Source organism: Halichoerus grypus, chromosome 9 (genome assembly GCF_964656455.1).
Source record: "Halichoerus grypus chromosome 9, mHalGry1.hap1.1, whole genome shotgun sequence".
NCBI classification, from domain to species: domain Eukaryota; kingdom Metazoa; phylum Chordata; class Mammalia; order Carnivora; family Phocidae; genus Halichoerus; species Halichoerus grypus.
Genome location: NC_135720.1, coordinates 102,188,044 through 102,213,477, shown reverse-complemented (window position 1 = coordinate 102,213,477; position 25,434 = coordinate 102,188,044). Strand labels below are relative to the sequence as shown.

General features: G+C 41.6%; 1 protein-coding gene across 1 annotated transcript in view; it reads right to left on the bottom strand.

The window, feature by feature from the left end:
• Window positions 1–1,502: 1,502 nt before the first annotated feature.
• TNFRSF21 (TNF receptor superfamily member 21) overlaps window positions 1,503–25,434 on the bottom strand; it is a 66,601-nt gene continuing 42,669 nt past the window's right edge. Inside the window, exons 4-6 of the mRNA XM_036110805.2 lie at window positions 23,253–23,518; window positions 4,237–4,465; window positions 1,503–2,938 (exon numbers count right to left, since the gene is read on the bottom strand). Of these exons, the coding sequence (XP_035966698.1) occupies window positions 2,709–2,938; window positions 4,237–4,465; window positions 23,253–23,518 (725 nt within the window). The 3' untranslated portion in view covers window positions 1,503–2,708. The remainder of the gene's footprint in view (window positions 2,939–4,236; window positions 4,466–23,252; window positions 23,519–25,434) is intronic.

Sequence of the window (25,434 nt, the reverse complement as noted above, 5' to 3'; positions counted from 1 at the left end):
CCAGAGAAAACCTCCAAAGTGAGCCACAAAATACATAAATCAGACTGTCATAAACTCTGACCCAAACATTATATATATATTTTTTTAATAATGCATTTTGGGGTTGCTTTTTTGGAGGGGGTAAGCTCTATATTATGTTAATTCTATATGAAACTTCTGTTTAACCACAACTTCTATGTCCCTTTCCCTTGGATCATCAAAAGATGCTACCCCATTCCTATAAGTTCATAATTATTTATTGAATTTAATTTATCAGGCTTTCCTTATAAGCCAAATAAATTTCATCATTGTGATCTCTGGGTCCACTGGTTCAGCCTGACAAAGTAGTTCTCGTCATCAGTCCTGAGTAAAGAGCCTTGGATTCAGATTCAAGTCTGATCTCTACAACTCTGTTGTAGAGCCTTAAGCAAGCACCTTAGCCTTTATAAGCCTATTTTTCATCTACAGAATGGGTACAATAATAGTACCTGTAAGATAGTTATGAAGTTTCAACAAGACAGTGTAAAAAACACTTTGTAAAGTATAAAGCTGCATAAATGGTTAAGAAAATCATAATCCCCAAGCTATGAATAACTTACAAACGTAATAACCACAACACTGATTTATGTTTTCAACCCCCAAAAAAGAAGTGGCAGTCATGAAATCCTCTGAAAAACACACTCTGTCTCCTCCCCTACTATCTCTGACCCATTCTAGTTTGCTTTTCATTTGTGAAGAGTTTCTGTCTTCTGTTGACAAAAGAGGAAGGGAAACCTGGCCTGAGAACTAACCCAAATGCCAGAATGGTTCTCTAGAAACCAGCCACGTGGAAGTGGATGAAAGCAGAAAACCCCTTTAATGTCACTGACATAGGAGTCCAAGTGTTCAGACAGGCCATCTACTTCTACTTTCCCACTGAAAGAGGAACTTAAAATTGCTGAGGTCCTGGCCATTGGAATTCTATAGAGCCAGGGTTCCCAGGCTAAGGCGGTTATGTGACCAAATACAAGATACAATATAATATAAAACAATACATAGAATGTGATGTAATATATCCCATCCACATAAGACTTTACCTTGCCCTATTGCCAAGAAAGCCCCCCAAAGTTAGTCAGGGAGAAAGAAGTTTCACACAGAAGCCTGTGAACTGGTATAGACCCCCCACGAGTGGCAAACTTCCTCGATGGACACGAGTAAGAATATACTCCAGGGCCTGGTCATCATTTTCACCTCTCCACCTCCAAATCCTCCTTTCTAAAAATAGGGATGAACTCCAAAACAGGAGCCTTAGATTTACCCTCAAAAGACCAGGAAATGCTTGGTCGTCTTTAACGCTTGGCCATCCTTCTCTACATATCTCCAGATACTCTTCCAGACACAAAGCTTTGTTAATTTGCATGATTTACAGATCAGAAATGCTGAGATTTTTAGAATACACACATTCTTTTCCAAGAGACTCATCAAAGAGTTATAACTTCAGCACATGTATAAGGCAAGTAGAAAATACACTCAAACTACTCAAGTAACAAACACCTAATATTTATTAATAAATTAGTACACTTGAAGGCATTTTTCTGATATCAGTCCCTCACCACGACCCACAAACCCCGCCCACACAAAGGCAGTCCACGCCACCTTTGCATTCGAGTCTGCCAACTGAGCATTAGAGAGAGCGCAGGTTTATAAATGGGAGCAGAGTTGCAAATATGTCAGACGAGAGTTCTTATAGCTGCAGCCATTTTTAATTAAAGTGATTGAAGGACGAAGGAGACCCACCAAGACCAAGGCCTTGAGGCGGACTGGACCTACCGACTCTGTGTGTATAAAAAAACAAGACATCTTTTAAAGCAAAGCTGGGCAAATTCCCTATGGAAAAAGGTGCCCCTGGCACTCAGTTGTGACTTTCCAAAGTGCAGTAGTATGTTCCAGAACAGCTCAATTCCTAAAAGATGAAGTTCAAGTTCTTTGGTGGCCCAGTTGTCAAGCCACTTAAATAGCAAGTTCTGATGGCTTGAGGATTTCCTGTCTCCAGCCCAGAGCATATTAGCATAAGAGAAGCACAAGTAATGAAGCATTCTACACAGTGCTCAAGTGAAAAACCATACAATCAGCAACAGTGTGGTCAAGTTTCAGCCATGAATATGAACTCTACACCAAGGCATATTAAAAGGAGAACTCAAAATCTAATTGTATTACAGTAACTCAACGGGGTATTACATTTCTTCAACCCTTAGGAAAATTTGTAAATTACAAATAATAATAAAAATAGTAATCATTTAAAAAAAAAGCAGATGTGGATGTTGAGACATGAAAGACTGCTTAGAGAATTCACAAGATGCCATTATACTTTTAAGAAGAGCCTCACAATCCAGTGTGCAGGGAAAGTCACACTGCGTTTGTGGTACATTAAGTGAATTTAAAGTGCACAGAACAATTCTGAAAATACGTAAGAAGTCAAAACGGAGAAAATATGGAACCTAAAAAACTTTAGTGGTGGGTATTTTTCAACAGTTACACCTTGAGAAGGCTTATAAACTAACTTCCTAGAAGGGTTAAAAAAAGAAAGAAAGAACTCAAAACACTGGCCATATACTCTGTTAAACACACACACACACACACACACACACACACATACGCCCCCAAAAAACTAGAAAAACAAAAACAAAACCAACGAAAAACCACCCTGCCACTACACTGAGTCATTTCCAGAGTGCAGTATCCCTCGGGTTCTACAATAGGTCGGGAAGATGGCTATACACAGAGTCCAAGAGGGTCTGACTGGCTTCCTGGCTCTTGACTCCGATAATCTCAAACAGTCGGTCCAGCTTGTCCTCAGCCTGAGGAATCTCTTCAATCACCCGCAGCTCCTCAGGATTCAGAATGTGGAGCATGTCGTCAAAAATAGGCTGCAAGTCACAGGGGTCCAGGCGTACCTGCCGCAACACTGTGTCCTTCTTTTCTGCAGGGAGGAGAGGGGAGGGGAGGCGGCAGAGGTAAGGGACTGTACTGGGGAAACAGGAGAGGAAGAGAGCTAGGAGGGACAGCTCCCCTCCCCACAGGCTGTTCCCACCCCCACCCTCAAGGTGAGCGTCCCCCCCCCCACCCTTGCACTTAAGATAACAAACAAGATTTGACTCATGGAGGTCAGACAAGGAACTGCTTGAATGGGTTGCTGATTGTCATTAGCATGACTTTGCCTAGACTTACAAGACTTCTAGATTCTTCTAAAACTCAGGAGGATGCTGAAATACTTACAGAAACTTAAATAAAACAAAACAAACAAACAACAACAAAAAAAACCACTCTCCCCATCTGTAATGTGTTTACTAAACAAAGACATCAGTTCACCTTTGCCCCTCAAAAATTCCAAGTCAATGTAATCTGCTCATCTGACTTTCTAATTACACCGCCAAATTTTAAAAAACTAAACTGCTAAGAGCAAAAGCACATAAATAAGAAAATACTGCTTCTTGGGTCATACCTTACACAATGAGGTGAAGGAGTGTAACTTTTACTACTATTATAAAAAGCTTTCTCTAAAATATAACACGGAACATAAAATACAAACTAAAATATAAATCTTTCATTTAAATATAAAATAGATCATCTAAATAGGTAAGGTATAGAAAATAGAACGTATCTTATAAACATAAACTATAACATAACATAAAATATAACCCTTTCACGAAAATATAATTGGAATTACCCAAACTGGGAAATTTCGAACAAAACTGTCATCAATACAGCGTGCATACCAATCCCTATCCTGCTATGAAAAACTGCAAGTGGCAAATTATTTACCAAATGTACTAATCCACAATGTTTAAAACATTGCTATTTTAATTCGTTTGAGTCACTGAAACCTACACTCTCACTCTCAAGATAGGTTACACTTTAAATCCTTGGATTCTACAAACCTGGTAAATAATTTTCCAAAAAAACCTGCCAGACTACATTTTATCAGACCTTCCCGAAACACCTTCGATAGCATCATGAGGATAAAGGGCGACCAATGTGGACTCTCGGCCAGATAATCAGCGCTGGAAAGACCTTCTGGGTGGGTCCTGGCTGGCTAGTGACGTGGTTTCTCTGAGGCCAGCCTCATCCTGGGGTCTAGGATAGGTCTTCCCGAACAGGTCTCCCAAATGACTCAACTACCACTGGATTGTGTAACTGGCCAGGGAGAAACCCCAGAGGCTTCTCTGGGGGAGGCTTACAGAATGAATGGGCCTTGTAGCCATCCTGCCAATGTCGTACCTTTGGTAATAAAGGAGCCTGTCCTGCTCAGCGCGGAGGAGCCGCTGGATGTGGAGTCACAACGAAGAAGGGGCTCCGACTCATCCACGAAGAAGCCCTTGTTCTTATCCAGCGGGGAAGGCTCCACCGTCAGCAGAGTGGAATTCTCAAGTTTTGTGTTGGGGCTGGGGATGGGGCTCGGGCTAAGGGGGCCGGGGCTCATGGGGAGAGCCAGCTTGTCAGTTTCCAGCTGGGGGAGGAAACAAACAAAAATGTTTTTTTATTATATAGTTCAAAAATTAAAGAGAAAAAAATGAAACTGAAACCCCCTCAGGTGTTCTTTTTGTCCCATTTAATGTTTTATAGATAAATTCTGCTGTTCTGACGGTCCATAACTTACATTATTGCTAAATACACACACACACACTTTTTTAAACCCTTCAAAAATATACGTGGAGCTATGTGTAAGCATTAAAAATTAGGAAGCAGGGGCACCTGGGTGGCTCAGTCGGTTAAGCGTCTGCCTTCGGCTCAGGTCATGATCCCAGGGTCCTGGGATCAAGCCCCGCATCGGCTCCCTGCTCAGTGGGGAGCCTGCTTTTCTCTCTGGTCTTCCCCCCACTCGTGCTTGCTTTCTCTCTCTCAAATAAATAAAAATTTTTTTTTTAAAGATTTTATTTATTTATTTGACAGAGAGAGACACAGTGAGAGAGGGAGCACAAGCAGGGGGAGTGGGAGAGGGAGAAGCGGGCTTCCCGCTGAGCAGGGAGCCCGATGCGGGGCTCGATCCCAGGACCCTGGGATCATGACCTGAGCCGAAGGCAGACGCCTAACGACTGAGCCACCCAGGTGCCCCTCAAAGAAATAAAATCTTACAAAAAAATTAGGAAGTTTATGCATGAAACTGTTACCTCACAGGAGTGGAGCAGGACAAGGGAGTGAAGAGGAAGACCTCCAACTTAAAATATAATTTCATAGAGCTGAAAAGGTCTTAGATAATATCTAGAACATTCCCCTCTGTATGGGTTGAATTATATATCCCCAAATTCATATGTTTAAGTAGAAACTTCCTGAGCCTCAGAATATGACTATACATGGAGACAGGGCCAACTAAATAACTTCAAAAAGAGGTGATTAAGGGATAGTTGGGTCCTACTCCAATATGACTGGTGTCCTTATAAGAAGCCATTAGGACACAGACACACACAGTGGGAAGACCATGTGAAGACAGAGGGTGAAGGCTACCATCTTCTACAAGCCAAGGAGAGAAGCCTGAGGACCCCTTTATCTCAAACTTCTAGCCTCCAGAATTGTGACAAAATAAGCTTCTGCTGCGAGGGTCAGAAAGACAGTAACAAGTAAGCAAACAAACAAGAAGGTTTCAGATGGAGATGGTGAGCTTCATGACCATTGGCTGGTACATGGAGAATGGATCTTAGGGGGGCAAGAAATAAGATAGAGAGACCAGTTAGGATGCTGCTACAGTGGCTGGGGAAGGTAAAAACCACGGCTTGCACCCGGCTGTGCAGTGGGGAAATGATAGGTGATATCACCCCATTTTACAGGTGAAATGACTAAGGCCCAGAGAGGGCACATAGCCATTGGGAGAAGGCCAGTGCTCAACTCAGGTCTGCTTGATACCTCTACTTGGCTTGTCATTTGCCACTAGTCTTTAGAACTCTGGCAGGCACTTGTGGCACCTTCCAAATCCATTGACCTTAATCTTTTTATTGGTTCTTCTGGCACAGATGCAAATCTGGGAGTCAGGTGGCCAGATCCCATGGGGCAGGGTTCAGGGAGTGTTCATCACCACTCATTAGAACCCTATTGACTTCACTTACACATGACAAGCAAAACATTTTCAAGTTCCTCAATCGAGAAGACATTGACCCTCATTTCAAAGTATTAGGTTGAAGAGTTGTAAAAAGCACAAAGCAAACACAGCTGCCTCTTGTACAACCTATAAGGCCTGAGAAATTCTTGCAACTGACTGCAGACTCCAAGACCATCGATTATTGCACGTGTCTACCGTTCCAACAGCATTTGTCCTCTGCACAACCACCCATACCCTGAGTTTAAGACTTGGGTAATGCATTCCCAGCTGCCCCCTTCCGATCCACAAAGTTTTATGTGTATGCTTTTAAATTTTTTAATTCAATAGGGCCCCAGCATGTGCCCCTCCGCCCTGAAAATGCACATGGCCATTCATGCCAATACACATTTTTTATTCACTCAATTAGACAAAGAGCACTTGTCTACACTTTGGTTCTCAGGGACAACATTACATTGGACAACACGGCCAGTCAATATAGTGCCCTGTTCTTGCTTAAAAAAAGAAATTCCTGCCCCCAAATCACATGCCAACAGACTAAGGAGTCCACCCACCCATTTCCTGAACTTAGTTCAAAACTTTAAATATTTAATTTTTTCTCCACTTTTGCCAAAGGATCCTATCCGTGGAAATTAAATGCATGATTTCCAACATCATTCAGAAAGACAGAATGCTGCAGAATGCTCTCTTATAATTAACAATGAGTCAAGAGAATATGAAAATGCCCCTAAAAATGGTTTTAGCATCGCCACAGTGGGGCTAACAACCATAGCCAAAGCCCGAGATCACGTGACAACCATCTTCCTAGAAAATCTATTCAGCTACTAAGTGTAGGTATCCCTTGCTTTATGCAGGATACACAGCAGCCAGTTGCATTCCAGATTTCTCTAAAGTTATTTGCATTTTTTTCCTATAAGAAAAGAAAACCTGGCTCATAGAAACTTAACTTCCTTCCTCCCTTGACCTTACTCTTTATAATACCCATCAAAATTGCATTGCAACACAGCAACTCAAGCATTGTATGACCTATGATAGCTCTAACTGGAAATGAAGTCATCAGGATATGTGGAATAAATTAATTCTTTATTGATTCAGAAAGTTCACTGTTGAGTTCACAGCAAATAAAGAATACCTCTAAAAAGACTTAGATACTAAAAGACAAATACTCTATTTTTTTTAAAGTTCTTTTTTTTTTTTAAAGATTGTATTTATTTATTTGAGAGAGAGAGAGCACAAGAGGGGGTAGGGTCAGAGGGAGAAGCAGACTCCCTGCCAAGCAGGGAGCCCGACGCAGGACTCGATCCCGGGAATCTGGGATCATGACCTGAGCCGAAGGCAGTCACTTAACCAACTGATCCACCCAGGCGCCCCAAAAGACAAATACTCTAAACAAGAAAGTCAGAAAAGGGTCTCATCCTCTTGCAAAAGCTGTAAACATAAACTTATCCAAATATTCACGAAATAGATTACGAGTGACTTAATTTATTCCTTATGCATCTTAGAGCCTTCCAAGTTCTCTACAGGGACATATTAATATTAACTTTTATAATTATAAAAACAATACATGTTATCTTTTAAAAGCAGTTACCACTGATAAGTATGTTTTCCTTTTGCTAACTTGAAAATGTTATGGCTGCTGTGGATCCTATTTATATCGGTAGCCAAGGAACAGGAGAGTTGGAAGATCACCTACTTGTCCGAGTACCTCTCTAGACTTTTGTTAAGCGTTCCCAGGCCCAAAAGGGCAACACTGCCCCCCCCCCAACTTATTGCAGTGAGGTACATATTAAGCCTTAAGAGAAAGGCCTCTCGGGAAACTTGGCCAGTGAAGGCAATCTATCCACCAGATAATCGAAGTCCCTTTGCAGAAACTTAAAAAATACAATTCCTTTTGCCTCCCAGCCATGAGCTCATCATGCTCACCTGGAAGACTCACTGGGGAAATGAGGTAGAGACGGTAAGACACACAGAAAGGGGAGGAGGCAGGGATGATGAGGGGAGAGCTCCCCAAGCAGTCAAAACCAGACCGGTGGTTCTATTGTGTGAACTTCAAGAGCATGCAATTTATTTTGGCCAAATGAGCCCCCAAATGTCCTCCTGATTAGTCTCCATGCAAGTACACTTAGTCCTTCCAGATACTGTATTTATTAGTCCCAAGTGATAGAGGAAGAGAGAGAAACGGTTCACCTCCAAGTCCACGGCTGAGTCACACCTAACTAAAGCTGCTCTGCTGACCTGTTTTCCTTTTGATTACCAGAACCACTGAGTCCAAGGAACCAGCCAAATGGATGAGGTAAACAAGGTATTGATTGAAATTTGGGGGCTTGAACACCCCCCGGGCTATAGAAGTTTGTAGCAACGTTAGTGAGAACGGGGACTGAACCTGTATTTGGGCTACGCTGGAATGAGCCATTTCCAGCTGTGTCCGGACAACCCTCTGCTCCTACAGGTTCCAAAGTGAAGTGCCCACTCCGGGTGCTCAGCTGAATTACAACCTGAAACTGAAGCTCAAAAATAAGTCTTCTCTTTTAGTATCAAACCAAAAAGCACTTTCCCCGTCGACTGGCCCTTCTTAAGAGGATGGATACACTGTGGAGGCTGAAGAGTCTTCTAGTCCTTGGGGATGGTCCAGTAATGGGTGGTAAAGGAACATCCTTGCAAGTCTTGGTCATGGCAAAAGTGAAATGAAACAAGGTTCTAAGACTACCTTTCTTCCCTCCTATGATCTAGCAGCTTTCCTAAGTATACTCTCTGCCTCAGAAGCAGTCTTTCCAGCGTGCATTGTAATGTTCCTCATAGTCAACTCCTAAACATCAAAGTCATTAATATCCTGGGATTTCACTGCAAGGGGAGAGAGGAAACAGACCTCTAACTGGCTGTGTGGTCTTAGAAAAATCCCTTCCCTCCTTAGACCTGTTTCCTCATGTCTGAACAAAAATGATAGACCAGGTCATCTCTGTTCAACTTATGTTTTATTTATTGTCTGCCCTACTCTTGCTATGCCATTCTCCCCGCCCCCAACCCACCCGCCCCGACTCCCTTTCTCCTTTCAAGTTACCCCCCAACTGATTCACCCAACTAAGGTTTACCACTGCGTTATTTTCAATTACTACCCAATTACAATCTTCCTGTGGTTGCACAATCTGTTTTCATAAAACTAATTAACAACTTTGATGCATCAATGACCCCCTGAAATGAAGCATTAATTACCCAGCCTAGATGCTCCTTGCCAATCTGCTAAAGGGGTTCAACTTAACCCCTTGGCTCCAGGCACTACCTAGTTGGATTCCACATGGCCCCTTTTCCCCCATTCTATAGCCAGATATGCCTGATAGGTTCAAGAAGAAGCTTCCTTACAGTCAAAGGTTACCCTTTCCACTGAACTTTCCCTCCAGACCTCATTCAACACTTAGAAAGCGGGGAAAATCCTATGCACATTTGTGAAATTTTCCATCACTTCAATAATGGTTTTTAAAAGCCCATTTGCTAAATTCAATGAAAACTAATTGCTATTCCATCTGAGCTGACCAGCTTGTTGCTCAGATCCAGTAAACAACAGGGACTTTAAGAAATAAACCAATACCAGTACTGTGCAAAATGATTCAGCATGAAATATAAGTAATCCATTCGCTGTGAAGGTAGCTCTTATGAGCTTCATCTGACAGATGAGAAAACTGAGCCTCTAAGAGGTTTGCATAACTTGCCCAAGGTCACAAAGCAAGGATTCAAGATCAGGTCCGTCTAGTTTCTAAGTGATCCTCCTTGCTGAGCTATGTCACTTCTCTGTCTGGACCCACTAGACATTTACAGGAAATGTCAAACCCCCATACACGCAATACAAGCAATTACATGACCACAAGATGCTGCTCTGGCTTCTGAGCCAGAGGGAAGGGGCAAAAGGCAGGGTCCACAAGGATCTGTAACTCAATGGCAAGCTCACACTCTTGCTCTGAGATAAAGATGAGAGATTCTGTAAATATCAGACACTTCAACTGTGGCCCAATAACTTGGCTTTGTATTTGAAAATATTCCAGATCCCAACAGACCAGTGACTGTTTAAAAAAAACAAACACATTCAATTGCCACTAAAATTTCATCTCAAAGGAATTACAGTCACAAATAAATACATAACTAAAATTATTTAAGGATGATGATAGTATGTCAAGCTTGTTACCCCTGCTCTCCCAAGAGCTCATGTAATCGAAATCAAATTAGATTTCATGACCTCCTATAGGTCTAGTAAGTACATAAGAATGGGCTCTGATAGAAGCAAGGGCTATCTCCCTTGACATATGAGTATCTAGATACTGAGTCTATGTAGTTCCTGTGTTTAGAGAACAGGAATGCAGATAATAAGGAGAGCTTTGTTATCTAAATCTATGTAGTTCCAGGATTTCAGATATAAATGAGGGTTCAGATAATGACAGTTACCAACTGTCTCTCCAAAAATTGTCTGAATCTATTCAATTCCTAAGTTCAGATAGTGAATAATACCTGAGAAATACAATGATTTCTCCTTAAAAAAAATGAAACAAATACAGCAGTGGTCCCCAACTTAATAAAAAGGAAAAATGAGTAGGAGACAATGACTTTATTCCTCTAGTGTGAATTCTTATTAAATTCAACTCAGAGTAAGAGGTCTTGGCAAGCATGATCCAAATTTACCCAGTAAAATTTTTTTTGCAAACAAAAAGAAAAAAAGGACATGGGAAGGTGCTGATTCCTTAGCCCTCAGAAGTAGTATCAGTTTTAAAGGAATTTGGAGGGAAGTCTTGGAAATGGAAATGTGAACTAGAAATATACATGCATGTATATAGATAAAGCAAAGATGTTAAAATGTGAATTAACTGTTAAATCTAGTTGGTAAGTTTATGGGTGTTTGCTGTACTGTGTTTTCAACTTTTTTTTGTTTCGTAAGCCTTATTTTTTAGTTCAGAAAATAATTATACAAGAGGGCCAACAGCCAAATAACTATAAGACAAAAATTCCCCAAACTTTTCCTAGGCTTCTGACTCTTTAGTCTGTTGTTGTCTTTCCGTCTTTCTTCTCTTGCCCAGTCCCTGCCACAGGAAAGGGAGATAAGGAGGCGCTTCCATTGCATAAGCAGGGAACGGGGCTAACACTTAAATCAAAATCATCAGTTGCCAAGCAGACATTGCTGCTCTTATGTGGTCTAGATGCCCCCAAGGCCACTGGAGGTCATGGGATGGAAGCTGCAACAGGAGTGCAACGCCAAGAAGCCCGGCTTAGCTTCCCTGGGAAGCCCTTTGTCAGACCACCACCGTAGCAGAGCTGAGTGGACACTGGGCCTCCGAGAGCTGGGAGCCCCAGCAGAGCCCGCAGAATGAAGGAACTCACCCTTGGGAGGCTCAGAGGATTACCTTGGCCAAAAAATGACAAAGCCACTGGGAAATTGTTTTAAAAGACACCTCACACCCACCCTAGATCTATCCAAGCAGAGCATAATGAAAGTATTTTGTATCAATTGCAACCTTCCTTAAGGCTATATTTAAACTTTATCCCAGGTTAGCTGGCCAGAGTGTGTTTCTCCCTGAATACCCCAAGCCCAAGTCAAGGTAGTTGCCAGTCTTGCGTGTATATGTCATCCATCAATTCTGTTTATTTCTAAGAGTTAACTTCGAAACTGAATCCCAAAGCCTACGAATCCACCCACATTTAAGTCAAGGTGGCCAATCCTTGCCCTAAATAAGGGATCTGTTCCTCTCCTGGATGCAGAGGGGAAGAGCCAGAGGAAGCCCCAAGGAGTGCTGTAGGAAGCTGCTAGAGCTGGTAAGAACCAGCTGGCTCGGGAGGGGGAGCCCCGCCCAGCGCATGTGTCTGCAAGCTGTCCCGGCGGCGGACATCAACAGTAACACTGCAGCCCTGAGCTGACTCACGGACTAGAAAGGAAGTGATTAGATAGAGTAAGTGGGCTCTCTTGGTTCAGAGCTGGAGCTCACTCACATTCAGACATACTGCTGAGCCTTACAAAAGCTCAGCCCCATGGACACATGAGGAGATCATGCTGCTGGAAATGACGTGGACTTCCTTAAATTTCACTCACTGAGAACCCATGAGGAAGTCTTTCCCACAAAACAGCCTTTGAACAATTCTAACCATGAAAAGAAGTTGCATGAATCTTACAAGCTTGCCTTAAGGCGCTGTGGAAGATAGAAAGGAACTTCATAGGAAACTCATGACCTTGAGATAAGAAGGCTCAAGCTCATCTCAGTGACTCAAAGTGTTTTGAACCTGCTCAATTTGATTAAATTAGTATTATTTAATAAAATTATTAGTTGGATGCATTCTTAGAATTAGAACTATACCTGGTACCTAATTCCAAAAGTATGAAACCATGAACAATACTTCTCCCTCAGCTACTCAGTTCCCCTGCTGGTGGTGACTCTTACCAGTTCCTCATGTCCTCTTCCACACAGTCGATATACCAATAAATAGGTAATATATAGTCTCCACCTGATCCCAGCTCTTCTGTATTTATTACATTTTTTTACTTTTACTTTTTTTTAACACAATATGGTGGCCGAGCGCACCCCCTGTTCTGCACTTTGCCTTTTTTCCATTTAAAAACAGTTCTTGAGGTTAGCACATAAACGGCTGACTAACTCCTTTCGACAAGTGCAGACTGTTCCACTGTGTGGATGTTCCACAACTTACACGACCAATTCTCTGTTGAAGGGCATTTATGCAGAGGAATACTTGGACTTGCAATTTCTACACACGTGGCGGAGGTAGGTGCGACTACATGTGGGACATATTCCTGGGAGTGCAAGGTCAGTAGTCAACTGCCATACACTTTGGTAGATAATACAGATGGTTCTCCATAAGGGTTGGGCTAATGTACACACACATTAGCAATGGATACTGTGCTTCTTTCCCTACACCCTCACAACACAAAAAAAATGGTGTCATACTTTTCCCTCCTTACCATCTAAGAGCTTAAAATTGCATCTCAGTGTAGGTTTCCATTTTAATTCTTCTTATTCTGAACAAGGCTAAAAAACCTATACCTTTAAGAATCTTCAGTATTTCCTTTTCTGTGAACTCTCTTGTTCACAGACTGCCCATTTTTCTTTTGGGTCATTGGTCTCTTAATTAATTTGTAAAAGCTCTTCATTTTTTTTTTTTAAGGCTATTAACCCTATGTTGCAAACAACTTCTCCCAGTCATTATTCTGTCTTTTGATTTTGCCTATGATGCTTTCTGGCTTGTACATTTATTGTTAAGGAGTTGATTCTTTCTTGTATGACTTCAGTGTTTTCTATCATTGTCAGAAGAGACTTACCTACTGTTATGAGATTAAAAACAAAGAATTTCCCTGTGTTTTTTTCTAGTTCTTTTTTTGGTGACAAGTCATTTTAATGGTTGGTCATTCCATGTCCCCTGACAAAGCCCAACTGTGGATAAATCAAAGTTTCTCTGTGAAAAAAAAAATGTAATGGGAAAATCAGGAGTGACAGCTGACACTCCCAAAGAATATGAGGAATAAGTGTTTAAAATGTTGAAATCAACTGGTGTATCATAAAACCTACTGTTGACCATGATGCAATTTCTCATTAGCAAGTGCATCTGCTATTGGCACATGAGTTATAACAGATCAAGAGACAGTCTCGTAAACATAGGATGGAGAAGCTAGGCCCAAACTGGAAGCTATGAAGCTTTATCCAGATATGAGTTTTGGCTCCAAAAATAAGTAAAAATATGATATCCAGCACTGGTAGTTGATGGAGAAAATAAGCTTGTTTTCACAATATTGATTCTGATGTCCTCTCAGTGGATTCTTTGAGAAAGCCAGTAAGGGTGTGTATTAAGGGGTGGAAAGTGTCATCAACTAATAAATTCAGCCTTTTCTGAACATGGAGACACTGTGTCTCAAGAGAAAATTAAAAGGCCACTTCAAATCCACAGAATATCCTCTAAATTGTGGCTCATACCTATCCCTCCTATAAAACTGTCAGCATCTTCAGGGAGGATTCCCTGTTTTTGTGTTTTGTTTTGTATGCATGAGTTTTCATCTAGTATCTCCAGTGTCTGGCACAGGGCTCGAAACATAATGGGTCTTCCATTTGTGTTTACTAAATAAGTTGCTTATGTTAATCAATCTTATCCTTAAAGGCAATTTTAAAAAGGAAAAAAAAAAGCATGTGTGAATACATGTTAAGAGAGAGAGTGTATCAATCTCAAGACCCCAAGAATCTGCTTCTAGACTTCTCCTTATAAACTGTACACTCAAGCTCAACTATCATATTTTATTAATTCTATGGTGTATATTTTTTCACATTTTAACATCTCTCAAATAGGGATATATCTTACAACTATAAATGGTAATGTTTTAATAGCTTCCTTAGTCGTGTGTATAATGGTGCATCATACACTGAACATGGCCTTCAACAAAATACAGAAATATGTCTGAATTCTAATACCAACCTATACCTCTCAGGACCATGAAAGCTTGCTAGGTAATCACAGATGTCAAGCACCCAGTGTTTGGGAAACAGTAGATACTCAGCAAATGTTGGTTCCCTTTCTCCTTAATGTGCAGAGTGGTATCATTTGCTCCTGAGTCAGAAAAGGAGAAAGCAGAATTCAAATTTCAACATGGAAGATAGCAGCAAACATGTATTGAGCCCCTACTCAATGAGCCCCTGCACTCAAAGTGCAGAACTGGGCATTTATCTTTATGATCTCTGGTATCTACACTTTCTCTAATCCTCCCCAGATCCTTACAGGCAGCTATGAACTTAAGAAGTCAAAAGTCAAATTGTTGGATGCACCGGTCCCTTCTATTAGTTCTTAGAGATTCAAAGTTCGAACTCCAGCCCTGCCATGAAGTGAGACATCGTACCTTTATTCCCGTACTTTTCACACTGCACAACAGTGAAAGCTTTCTGAAAAGCTTGCAACCGAGCAAAACACAACAAGATTCTCAGTAAAACAAGTGTTCTTTGCAGAGTCAAAGGCTTAAGAAGCCCTTGGTGTGATCAAGTAGGTAGGGCTCCGTAGGCAGAAACCAGATGGAAAATCTCAGGGATGAGGACCAAAATCCAGTCTTGAAAGAAACTACAGTCTGTTTTTTTTTTCTTTAAAAATGACTTTCAAATGGACAAATATATGTCTGCTATTGTTTTCTATGTGTTTTTTGGTGGGTCAGTACCCCTGCCTTCCTCTACAACCTTATAATTTCCTGTGTACCCTTCTGTTCTAACATCTGCTGATCACACTGAATTGTCATTATTTGCACAAGAGTCTCCATCTCGGTGACTGAGCAACGGAAAGGCCCGGAGACCACCTTCCTTTACATAGTACCAGAAACACAGCTGGTGCTCGACAAAAGGTTGTTGACTAACTAAATGAAGCCTTGGAATATAATAATAAGTAGAACGGCCTGAAACGACACTGAACACCTAATAGCTTATTCACAGATCTCGCTTCTTTGTACACGATGACCACCCTCCCCACAAGCACGGCTAAAAGGACCTGGGCCTCCTGTGTGGCAGCAATCCCTTTATAAAGTCCCCTTCTCACCACACCAGGGGTTCCCCAGAGCCCGCAGTCACACGCTGCAAAGAAAGTAACTTGACCTCAAATGCCCCTCAGCGCTGTGGTCACACGGCAGAGGGCAGGCGCAAGATCCAGGCGAGTTCAGCTAACAACTTAGGGCCTGGGGGTAGTAATCCTTATTTTCTCAGAGATGACCAACTAGCACATTAAAGAGAAAGACAAATTTGAACAGCCAAAAAGCCAGCAGTTAAACCTACGGCTGGTATTTGCCTCAACGCGCCCTCACTGTGTTAAATTTCTGAAAATAGCTGGTCTCAGTCAGACCATAGATAAGGACAGTTGCATCCTGCAGCTGGTAAACAAAAAAAATAAATCAGCAACTGTAATTCCCTCTGTGCAGAAGCAGTGGTGCTCTCCTTGCCAAAACAGAAAGCCCAGTGCTCCCGGCGCTGTTGAGATTCAAAGCCATCCAGTCTCCAAATGCTGTCTACTCTAGTTGGGGGGGGGGGCGGGAGGGGGGGCGTGGGGGGGAAGGGTCTCTGGGACATAGGTCTCCTGCATGGTTTCTGGAAGGGATCAAGAATCTCATTCTACTACACAGCAGCCCACAACAACAAGGTTGGCTTCAGGTCCACTAGTGTAGTTTTACTCTATCTAATCTAATGGAAGGAGGGAAGGAATGATAAGATACTCCCCTGCCTGACGAGCCCCAATTCTTTTTTATTTTAAAGATTTTATTTATTTATTTACTTACTTATTTATTTATTTATTTATGGAGGGGAGGGTAGAGGGAGAGGGAGAGAGGATCTCAGGCAAACTCTGCACCGAGCACAGAGAGCTCAACGTGGGGCTGATCTCACAACCCTGAAATCATGACCTGAGCCCAAACCAAGAGTCCAACGCTTAACCAACTGAGCCACCCAGGTGCCGCCCCAGCACCAATTTTTTACATTTGTGAATCTCTGGTCAAAGCAGACAGCTGAAGTAACACTTCATATTATTTTAAATTCTTGTGGTTGTTTTTAAGATTAGCATTTTTTAATGTACATAAAATTCCTTTTTCCATCCCTTATCAAAATAAGACAAAAAAGGGATACTGAAATTCAAATCACAATTACTGCCGAACCTAGCCAGTAAGCATCGCTTTACTACCTCACTTTCTTCTATCCCACAGTTTAACAAAACAGCACTTCATTTAATTCTGATAACCACTTGATTTCCCATCTTAAATAGAAAAATCTGAGTCCGAGAAATCATTTACCCAAGGTTTCCTATAGAGAAAAAAAACAAGTCCACCCCCTCCAAGCAGCGGAAAAAAAGAAAAAGAGTGCACTGGTTAAACTTATTTGAATACACCAAGTCCAGGAAAGAAAAGAAAAGAGCAAAAGAGGTGAGGGGAGCGGGGAGGGGGAAGGGGAGGGGGGAGGAGGGGGGAGGCGGGGGGAGGCGGGGAGAGGAAGGGGAAAGCAGAGGGGAGGGGAGGGGAGGGGAGGGGAGGCGAGAGTAAACCTAGAAATTCAGTTGCTCAATTTTGTTTCCCTTTTTCTGACAGCCAGTGAGAAAGCAGACCGTTATCTTCACACATACCATCACCTTTGTTTCTTCACTAGAGAAAACATCCCCAGCCTAGGAACATTTGCTCAGGCAGTAAGGAATAAATATTTACCATTAGCTGGAATTTCCAGTTCTTGGGCACTGAACCCAGATGGCAACCCTGATACTCAACCGTCCACTTTAAGCAGTGTTGGACCTGGAGGTGCCTCCCCACCCGACAGTCAGTAACGAACCCCTCAGTGTTCAGGATTTAAAGGATCCATTCTGTGAATGAGTTGGTGCTACTTAGGAGCCTTCTTCCATCTCGCTTGCCTCTAGAATCGGGAAATAATTGCAACTATGAATAGTAAACATTCACCAGGTACTTACTGTGGGACACACTCAACTAATCCTCACAACAGCTCACAGGACAGGCACTAACGGGGTTCCCATTTCCTCAAGAACAAACTGAGGCAGAGAGCCAGGAAACTTACCAGAATGTTCCCAAAGTGATATGCTGCCAGGGCAGGAATTTAAGCTGGCACACATCTCCACACTCCTGTTCCCATTTGGGGCCGTAATGGCCGACTGATTAGCTATACATCCCGCAACTTCCCTCCTCCCACTCTTGTGGATTTATTCCCTTAAACCGTGTTAAGTATATATGTTTCTTCCATTCAACCGTAAGCTTCCTTGACAGCACTGACCCCGTTTTATACTCATCTTTGCGTTGCCCAAAGTGTCTGGTAAAATACTGTACACCTAATTTGTTATGTAATATAGATAGGAACATAAAATCACGACATCCCCTTTGCTCTTTAGCAGGGGAAACTTAAATCCAGATATGAAAGCATCAGGAGGAAATAACAGTCAAACTAAATTCTCTTTTCCAGCTATCCTTCAAAAACAAAGGGCACGGGTGCCCGGGTGGCTCAGTCAGAAGCATCTGCCTTCGGCTCACATCATGATCTCAGGGTCCTGGGATCGAGTCCCAAGTTGGGCTCCCTGCTCAGCAGGGAGCCTGCTTCTCTCCCTCTCCCTCTGCCTCTCCCCTTGCTTGTGCTCTCTCTCTTTCAGAGCTCTCTTTCTGTCAAATAAATAAATAAAATCTTTTAAAAAGGAGGGGCAAATAATGCAATTTTTTTATTTAGTTGGCATTTTCCAGACACAGAAAAACAGAATTTATTGCTAGAAACCTGCACTAAGTATTCTTGAGGCCAAAGAAAAATGACTCACGTAGAAGTTGAAGCTGCAGAAAGGAATGAAGAACAACAGAAAAGATCAATATGCAGGTAAATCCGTGTGAATCCTGACTGTGTTAAACCATACTAATTATGCCTTTTGGGGGCTAAGAAATGTGTGGTGTTAAAATTCACGACAATAAAAAACATAATGCAAGAGAAGGATAAATAGAATTAAAGTCTCCTAAGGCTGTCGTGCTGTTTGGAAACAGTAAGAAGTACACACTTAGGAAACGTCCCCCATGATTTAAGTGTGCAAGTTGTAATCTCTATGAGAACCATTAAAAGTAAAGTAAAACATTTATAACAAGCCGCAAGAGGAGGAATAGTGGAATAATAAAAAAAATACTTGATTAATCCAAAGAAGGCAAGAAAGAAGAGAGAAAAAAAAGAGAGAGAGAGAGGACAAATACAAAAAAAAAAAAAAATCAGATGGTAGATTTAAACCCAAATATATGAGGAATTACATGAGAAATGTAACCACACTGAAATTCTCTAATTCAATGACAAACACTGTCGGACTACATTTTTTTTGAAACCTTAAATATATGCTGCTTACAAAAGACTTTCTTTAAATAAAGCCTCAGGAAAAAAAACAAAAAACAAAGTAAAAGGATGGAAAAAAAGAGATAGCATACATTTTGGAATGCTGTATTAGGGTTTTTAAATAGCTTTGGCAAAGTCCCAATAACTTCCAACTATTGTCCCACTGCTTTGCCGCGTCTACCAAATGCTGATGCCCTGGACGGGAGGAACGCACAGGATTCTGGAAGGCTGCAGACGTTGAACTCGAAAAATACAACACATACCTCCGATAAAGAAAGAGTCAGGAAGGTGAATGGACAAATAAACTGGTACAATCAGACAATGGAATATTATTCGGAGCTAAAAAATGAGCCATCAAGTCATGCAAAGACGTGATGGAGCCTTAACTGCACGTTACTAAGTGAAAGAAGCCCATCTGAAAAGGCTGCACGATTCCCACCATATGACATTCTGGAAAAGGCAAAATCATGGAGACAGTAAAAAGATTAGTGGTTGTCAGGGGTGGGGTAGGAGGGAGAGCAGTCTCAATATTCTGTATGATAGTATAATGATGAATATATGTCATTATACATCTGTCCATACCTAAAGAATATACAACTTAGTGAGCTCTAAGGTATCGGCTTAGGGTGATTATTATATGTCAGTGTAGGTTCATCCTTGGTAAAAAATGTACCATTCCGGTAAGTGATATTGACAGTGGGGAAGGCTATGCAAATGTTGGAGCAGAAGGTATATGGGAAATCCCTGTACCTCCCTCTCAATTCTGTTTTAAACCTAAAACTGCTCTTAAAAACTTAATTTTTTTTAAAAAAAAAAAGGACTAGGGGCACCTCAGTCGGTTAAGCAGCTGCCTTTGGCTCAGGTCATGATCTCAGGGTCCTGGGATGGAGCCCCGCATCAGGCTCCTTGCTCAGGGGGGAGCCTGCTTCTCCCTCTGCCTGCCGTTCCCCCTGCTTGTGTTTTCTCTCTCTCTCTCTCTCTCTCGTTCTCTCTGTGTCAAATAAATGAATTAAAAAAAATAAAAATTAAATAAATAAATAAAGGACTCAACAGTACACCAAAAAGTGAATATTATTATATAATATTTTTAGTACACAAAGAAATTTTTTAAAACAAGAAAAAGTCAGACTGGGATGCATTTAATTAAAAAATGGCTAATAGGCCACCATGGTTAATAATGGACCAGCTGTTCCTGACAGAGGTAACTAAAAGGCACACCAGGCTAATCCTTTGAGTGGAACATAAGGTGGGTGCTCTCAGGTTCATGAATAGGAAAAAACATTAACCATTTTCAAATAATACACACACAGTCATTTTTACACACGAAGCTTCCATTAACTCCTAGGGCCAAGTCTCAAGTCCCCAGCAGGACCACAATACACAAAGAATACAAATCCATCATCAAGTGGGAAGAATAAGTCTCGATTATGCCCCCTGCATTCTGTCTTGTTTGACTCAACTAATCTCAGAGATAACCTGCAGACAATTACATACTGTGTGATTAGTAAGAGCTGACCGGCAGAAATCCATGCTCCTTGGCTATTAAAATTAGAGTCAAGAGCTGGGTCCACAATGTGGCTAGACAATGATGGGCATTATGAAAACATGGACCGAGAAGCTTAATATTGGCTTCTTAGCCTCCGTCATCACACACAGAGAACACACACACTAGAACCACAGAGAAAGCTATAGGATGCACTGATGCCCCTCTCCCTTAAAAAATAAGTAACAAAATAGATATTAGAATCTTGGATATAGACGAGATAAGAGGAAAGAACTAAAGGGTACAAGAGTTTGGCACTTGGGGACTATGTATTTTGTTTTGTTTTCTTATTCACTGACACTGTGATTTTTGTTATGAATCACTCTCCTTGATATGCAGTCTTCTCCACAGAGACTTTGGGCCCACCTTTCCCAGCACCTATGACAGTGCCTGGAATAAAGCAGGTGCTCAGTAGGCATTCATGGACCTCAACAGAATCATCAGAGAAACATACAAGTAATTTGTTACAGTTAATACTCCACCACCATCACTACCCCCTCCAAAAGAGAAGTAACTCCAAACACTAGGACCAAATTCTAAATGCTGAGTGTACAACAGAAAAATGAGACAGACTTGCAGAATCCAAAAGCGAAGTAAGTTTTAACAATTTTTTTTGGCAAATCTGACCCAACGTTACAAACCTCAGTCAATGCTAACAAGGAAGAATGGGTTGTCACACAAACCACTGTCTGCTCTCCTGAAACCGAAATGAGGAGGGCCTCCCTCTCAATTTAGCACAAACAAAGCCCTACCTATCCTTTCTCGGGTGTCCCTTCAGCTTAGTCATTTGATGAAATACTTTAAATCACAAAAGTAACGTGTTTTCACTGCAGAAAAAAAAAAAATCACTTCTAATCGTACCACCTGGAATTAGTAATGTAACATTAACATTTGTGCTTTTTCATTTCCCCATGTTTATGTTTTCCCGTGGTTATATTTCTAATGAGAAACTTCCTTTTCCCTTAAAAATTCATCCTAATCATCTTCCCACTTTATCAAATATTCCATTTAACCAAATCCTAACATTGCATCAACCACATTTTACCTTTCTTGTAAGTATCATCAAAAAGATCTAATGACTTATTCACCAGTATCTGGATCCTTCTTCAGGTCTGCTGCTCATCTTACCAGCTCCTAAAGTCAACATTCCAAGGAAGCCCATTCATGTTGGAGCCACACTTCTGATATCGTTCTCAGGAAGTTACAAGACATTGGTGTGTGCCTTTGAATGTTTACCATCCCTTCTATTCATAAATATTTTTTTCTGAAATTCCACATCTCGAAGAAGTTAAAAATATGCCAGGAGTTTAAAGACCACTTTCGGCATCAATTAGCACTATAAACTTTATCCAGTCACATAAATAAAAGATCCACCTGATAAATGTTTACTTTCATAGTGAAGAAATACTACACTGTTCATATAAAAAAGAATAAAAGCACTTGGACCTCTTAAATATATAAAACTGAGTCCCTTGATATACAAAACTTGGTACAGAATGGTCGTGAATTACAGTTGATGGGGGAAAGTCTCTCTCCAGCTCTTCAGATAATGAGTTTAGAGCACTGGAAAATAACAGCAACAGAATGGCCTTTTAAATTTTAAGTGGGTTTTATCAGGTCTCGGTGGCAACATTTCCTTTACTTTGGGAATACATTCGGAAACTTTAATTGAAGTCTGTGAGACATATAAGTCAATACCCAAATTTGTACTTAATTCATGGCCTTTCAGGGATGCATACTATGAGTAAGGAAAGGCTAAGTAAAATCAGTTACATTATGATCATAACTACCATTTGTAAAACACCTTCAATGCATCAGGCATCCCATGTACTTTACCTCTAATCTTAATTAGCCCATTAAGGCTGGCTTACACATGAGAAAACAGAAACAGAGAAAGCTGAAGTAACTTGTCCTTGGTCACCCAGCCTCATAAGTGTCAGAGCCAGGATTCAAATCCAAATGCCTGGCTCCAAAGTCAAAGCTCCGTGACCAGTGACTATTAGTAAATCACACTCCTGGGTCCCCTCAGTTCCCATCTGATGTGCAGACTGAACAAGCCCAAGAAGAAGGATTGATCAATCCTGTTACCCACTGCTATCAGCATGACCTGCATCCTCAGAAGGTAAGATCGAGCCTCCCTAAACTACATCACAAAAAAATATCCTGGGGGCAATGGGTGGGTAGAGAGAGAATAGGAAAAAAAAAAAAATCTTCCTTCTTGGATTTGTTCCAAGTGTGTTATGCAAAATGAGACTTTACATGGGATAACAAGAAGCAGATCTAGCTGTATAGTCTGATGCTAGAACATACCCCAAATAGGATGATTCTCAACTTTGTACATTAGCATTATTTAGGGAACTTTTTAAAATACTGATTTGTGGTCCTCCCCCTAGAGATTCTGATCTCACTGGTCTACAGTGGGGTCCAACTATCAGAATTCTTTTAAAGTTTCTAGATGGGGGCGCCTGGGTGACTCAGTCAGTTAAGCATCTGCCTTCTGCTCGGGTCATGATCCCAGGGAACTGGGATCGAGCCCCACATCAGGAAAATCTGCTTCTCCCTCTCTCTCTCTGCCCCTCCCACCTCCTGTGCACCCTCTCTCTCTCTCTCTCTCAAATAAATAAGTAAAATCTTTAAACTAATACAAGTTAAAAAAAAAATAAAGTTTCTAGATGATTGTAATGGACAACCACTGAGAACCACGGCCCTAGAAGGGGAATGTGTGTTAACCAAAACACCTAACATCTGTATTTTTCCTTATTATATATCCCTGGTTCAGGGAGCAAAAGGTTAGTTTTAAAGACCAACAACCCAGGTACATTACCTGGGCCGTATCTTCCATCAGTCCCCGAATCTTCTCCACGACATCATTGCGTCGGTGCTGACGCAGGGCGCTGATTAACTGGGCGAGGCTGGCCTCGGGCCCCCGGATGGTCCAGTGCTGCAGAGCGGCGTAGGCCCGCTCATGGTCGGCCGTGTACCCGTTGGAGAAAGCAGCCACTTCTCTCTCACTGGCATTGCACAGAAACTGGTAGATGTCCTTCCACTGGCTTCCAACTTGGGCTGCGACGAGTTTCAGGATGTCAATCCCTAAACCATAGGGAAAATAAAATTAAAGACAAATCCATGGGATTGGCATGGGAGGGAAGGTCTTTCTATATGGCTACTCTATTCTAATGAATTAAAAAAAGAATCACGCTCTCCCATTGTTACCTGTCAAAGGAATGGACTGCCTTCTCTAAGCACTCAGCATCTGCAGCCCCTCCTGGGGACGAATTAGGTGCCCTCCTGCAAATTTCACTTCCTGAATGTGGAGCGAGAAGAAGGAGCGAATCCTAGAAGGACAATAACTACCCCTCAAAAAGCTGTTTTGAAACGAGTGTAAACAAATAGAGGCCCCCAGACCAAAAAAAGTGGTGACTTCATGAAATTAAGAAAAAAGTAAACTATGGATTAAAACTGCCATGGAGATGATCCAACACTGTCTGGATAAAGGGTCTTCAGATTCTAGCAATAGTGTCCTTTATGTCAGCCGACAGTGTGCCCAGCCATTCCAGCCCCAGGGAGGCACTCCTGAAGGACTTCTGGTTCCTGGTGCTCGAATCCTATGCTCAACAAGCAATTTTCTGATCTATTATTCAGTCTTGTAAGTTGACCTGTACAGTTATGATGGAGACAACAACCAAAATGACAGTATAATAATAATCACTATAGTCTCCCGGGGTTTTATGTTAAGGTGTTGGCTCTTGGAACATCTTTATAAAGCATTAACATTCCAATTGCACAGATAAGGCAATAACACCTAGGAAAATTGTGATTTGCCCAATATCACAAAGGTAGCTGGGTGGGAACTGAACCCAACTCACTGGACAGTGTATTCTATTGTCATTCTGGCTTCTCAGTCACTTGTAAACTGGGTCGGTGTGGGTCTGCAGTATGCAGATCTGAGGAGAGCAGGGTGAAATGCCAAGTCAAATCTCAAAGCTGCAAGCTCAGGATGAGCCCTTGGCACCAACCCTCTGTGAGGTGTGGCTTTCCCTGAGCAGCACGCTCTGGCGTCTTCCTCTTCAAAGCACCTTCTCTCTGTATTTATACACTGGCTTTGTCCAAACTGCTACATGGGGTCATAGAGAACCTCACGGTATGGGATCCGGCAGTTTACCACACAGGGGGGTGAGTCCTCTCAGCCAATACCATGTCTTTGAATGAAGCCATACCCACATGACCAGATACCAGAGTTATAATAGTTAACAATGTCTTTAAAACACTAACAACTAAAAAAAAAAAAAAAAGGAGTCAAGTTTCCAAGTGAAGTAGGAAAAAAAAGGGAAAGAGAATAAAGAAAAGCTTCCTATTACAGAGAATTGAATTTTTCAATTAACTAGAGGTTAACCAGGGGAAAACAATCTTTTTTTTGCTCCCATCAGTTGTTGGGGAAAATATCTATAAAATTAGCTCTCGATTTTTGCCTAAGAAAAGCACAATACTAATTCCAGAAGTTTCTTTGAAAATGGAGGACTTGGTGTTTCCTCGACATAAATCCTTACCCTGCCATGCCAGCCTGTAGAGGCAGCTGATCTGCAAGAGTGCATATGCATCCCGAATCAACCACCCACAAACGGCTTTTGAAAAGTAAGTTCCTAGTAGAAGGCTGCTTTCTTGTCGACTCTAAGAGTAGAATGCCACAGAATGAGGCATGACTGCACTTTTCACATGATTTTCCCTGGCAATGTGAAATACACTTGAACCAGCTGCTTTTCAATTTTCAGGGCAATGTTTTAGCCAGATACAGAGCTTTTGATTTCAAGCAACAGACGCAAAAAAAAAAAAAAAATATTCCATGTCCTATTTAAAACCCTGCAGGTAACGTTAAGAAGCAAACCAGCTCTTTGTGATTGATGTGGTAGGTTCCTCCAAATACCAAAAGGCACGTTAGTCCCTGAATCTTAATTTAGGTTAATTTGACGAAGGCCCACAGTGTGCCTTACATGAAAACATGACTGCAT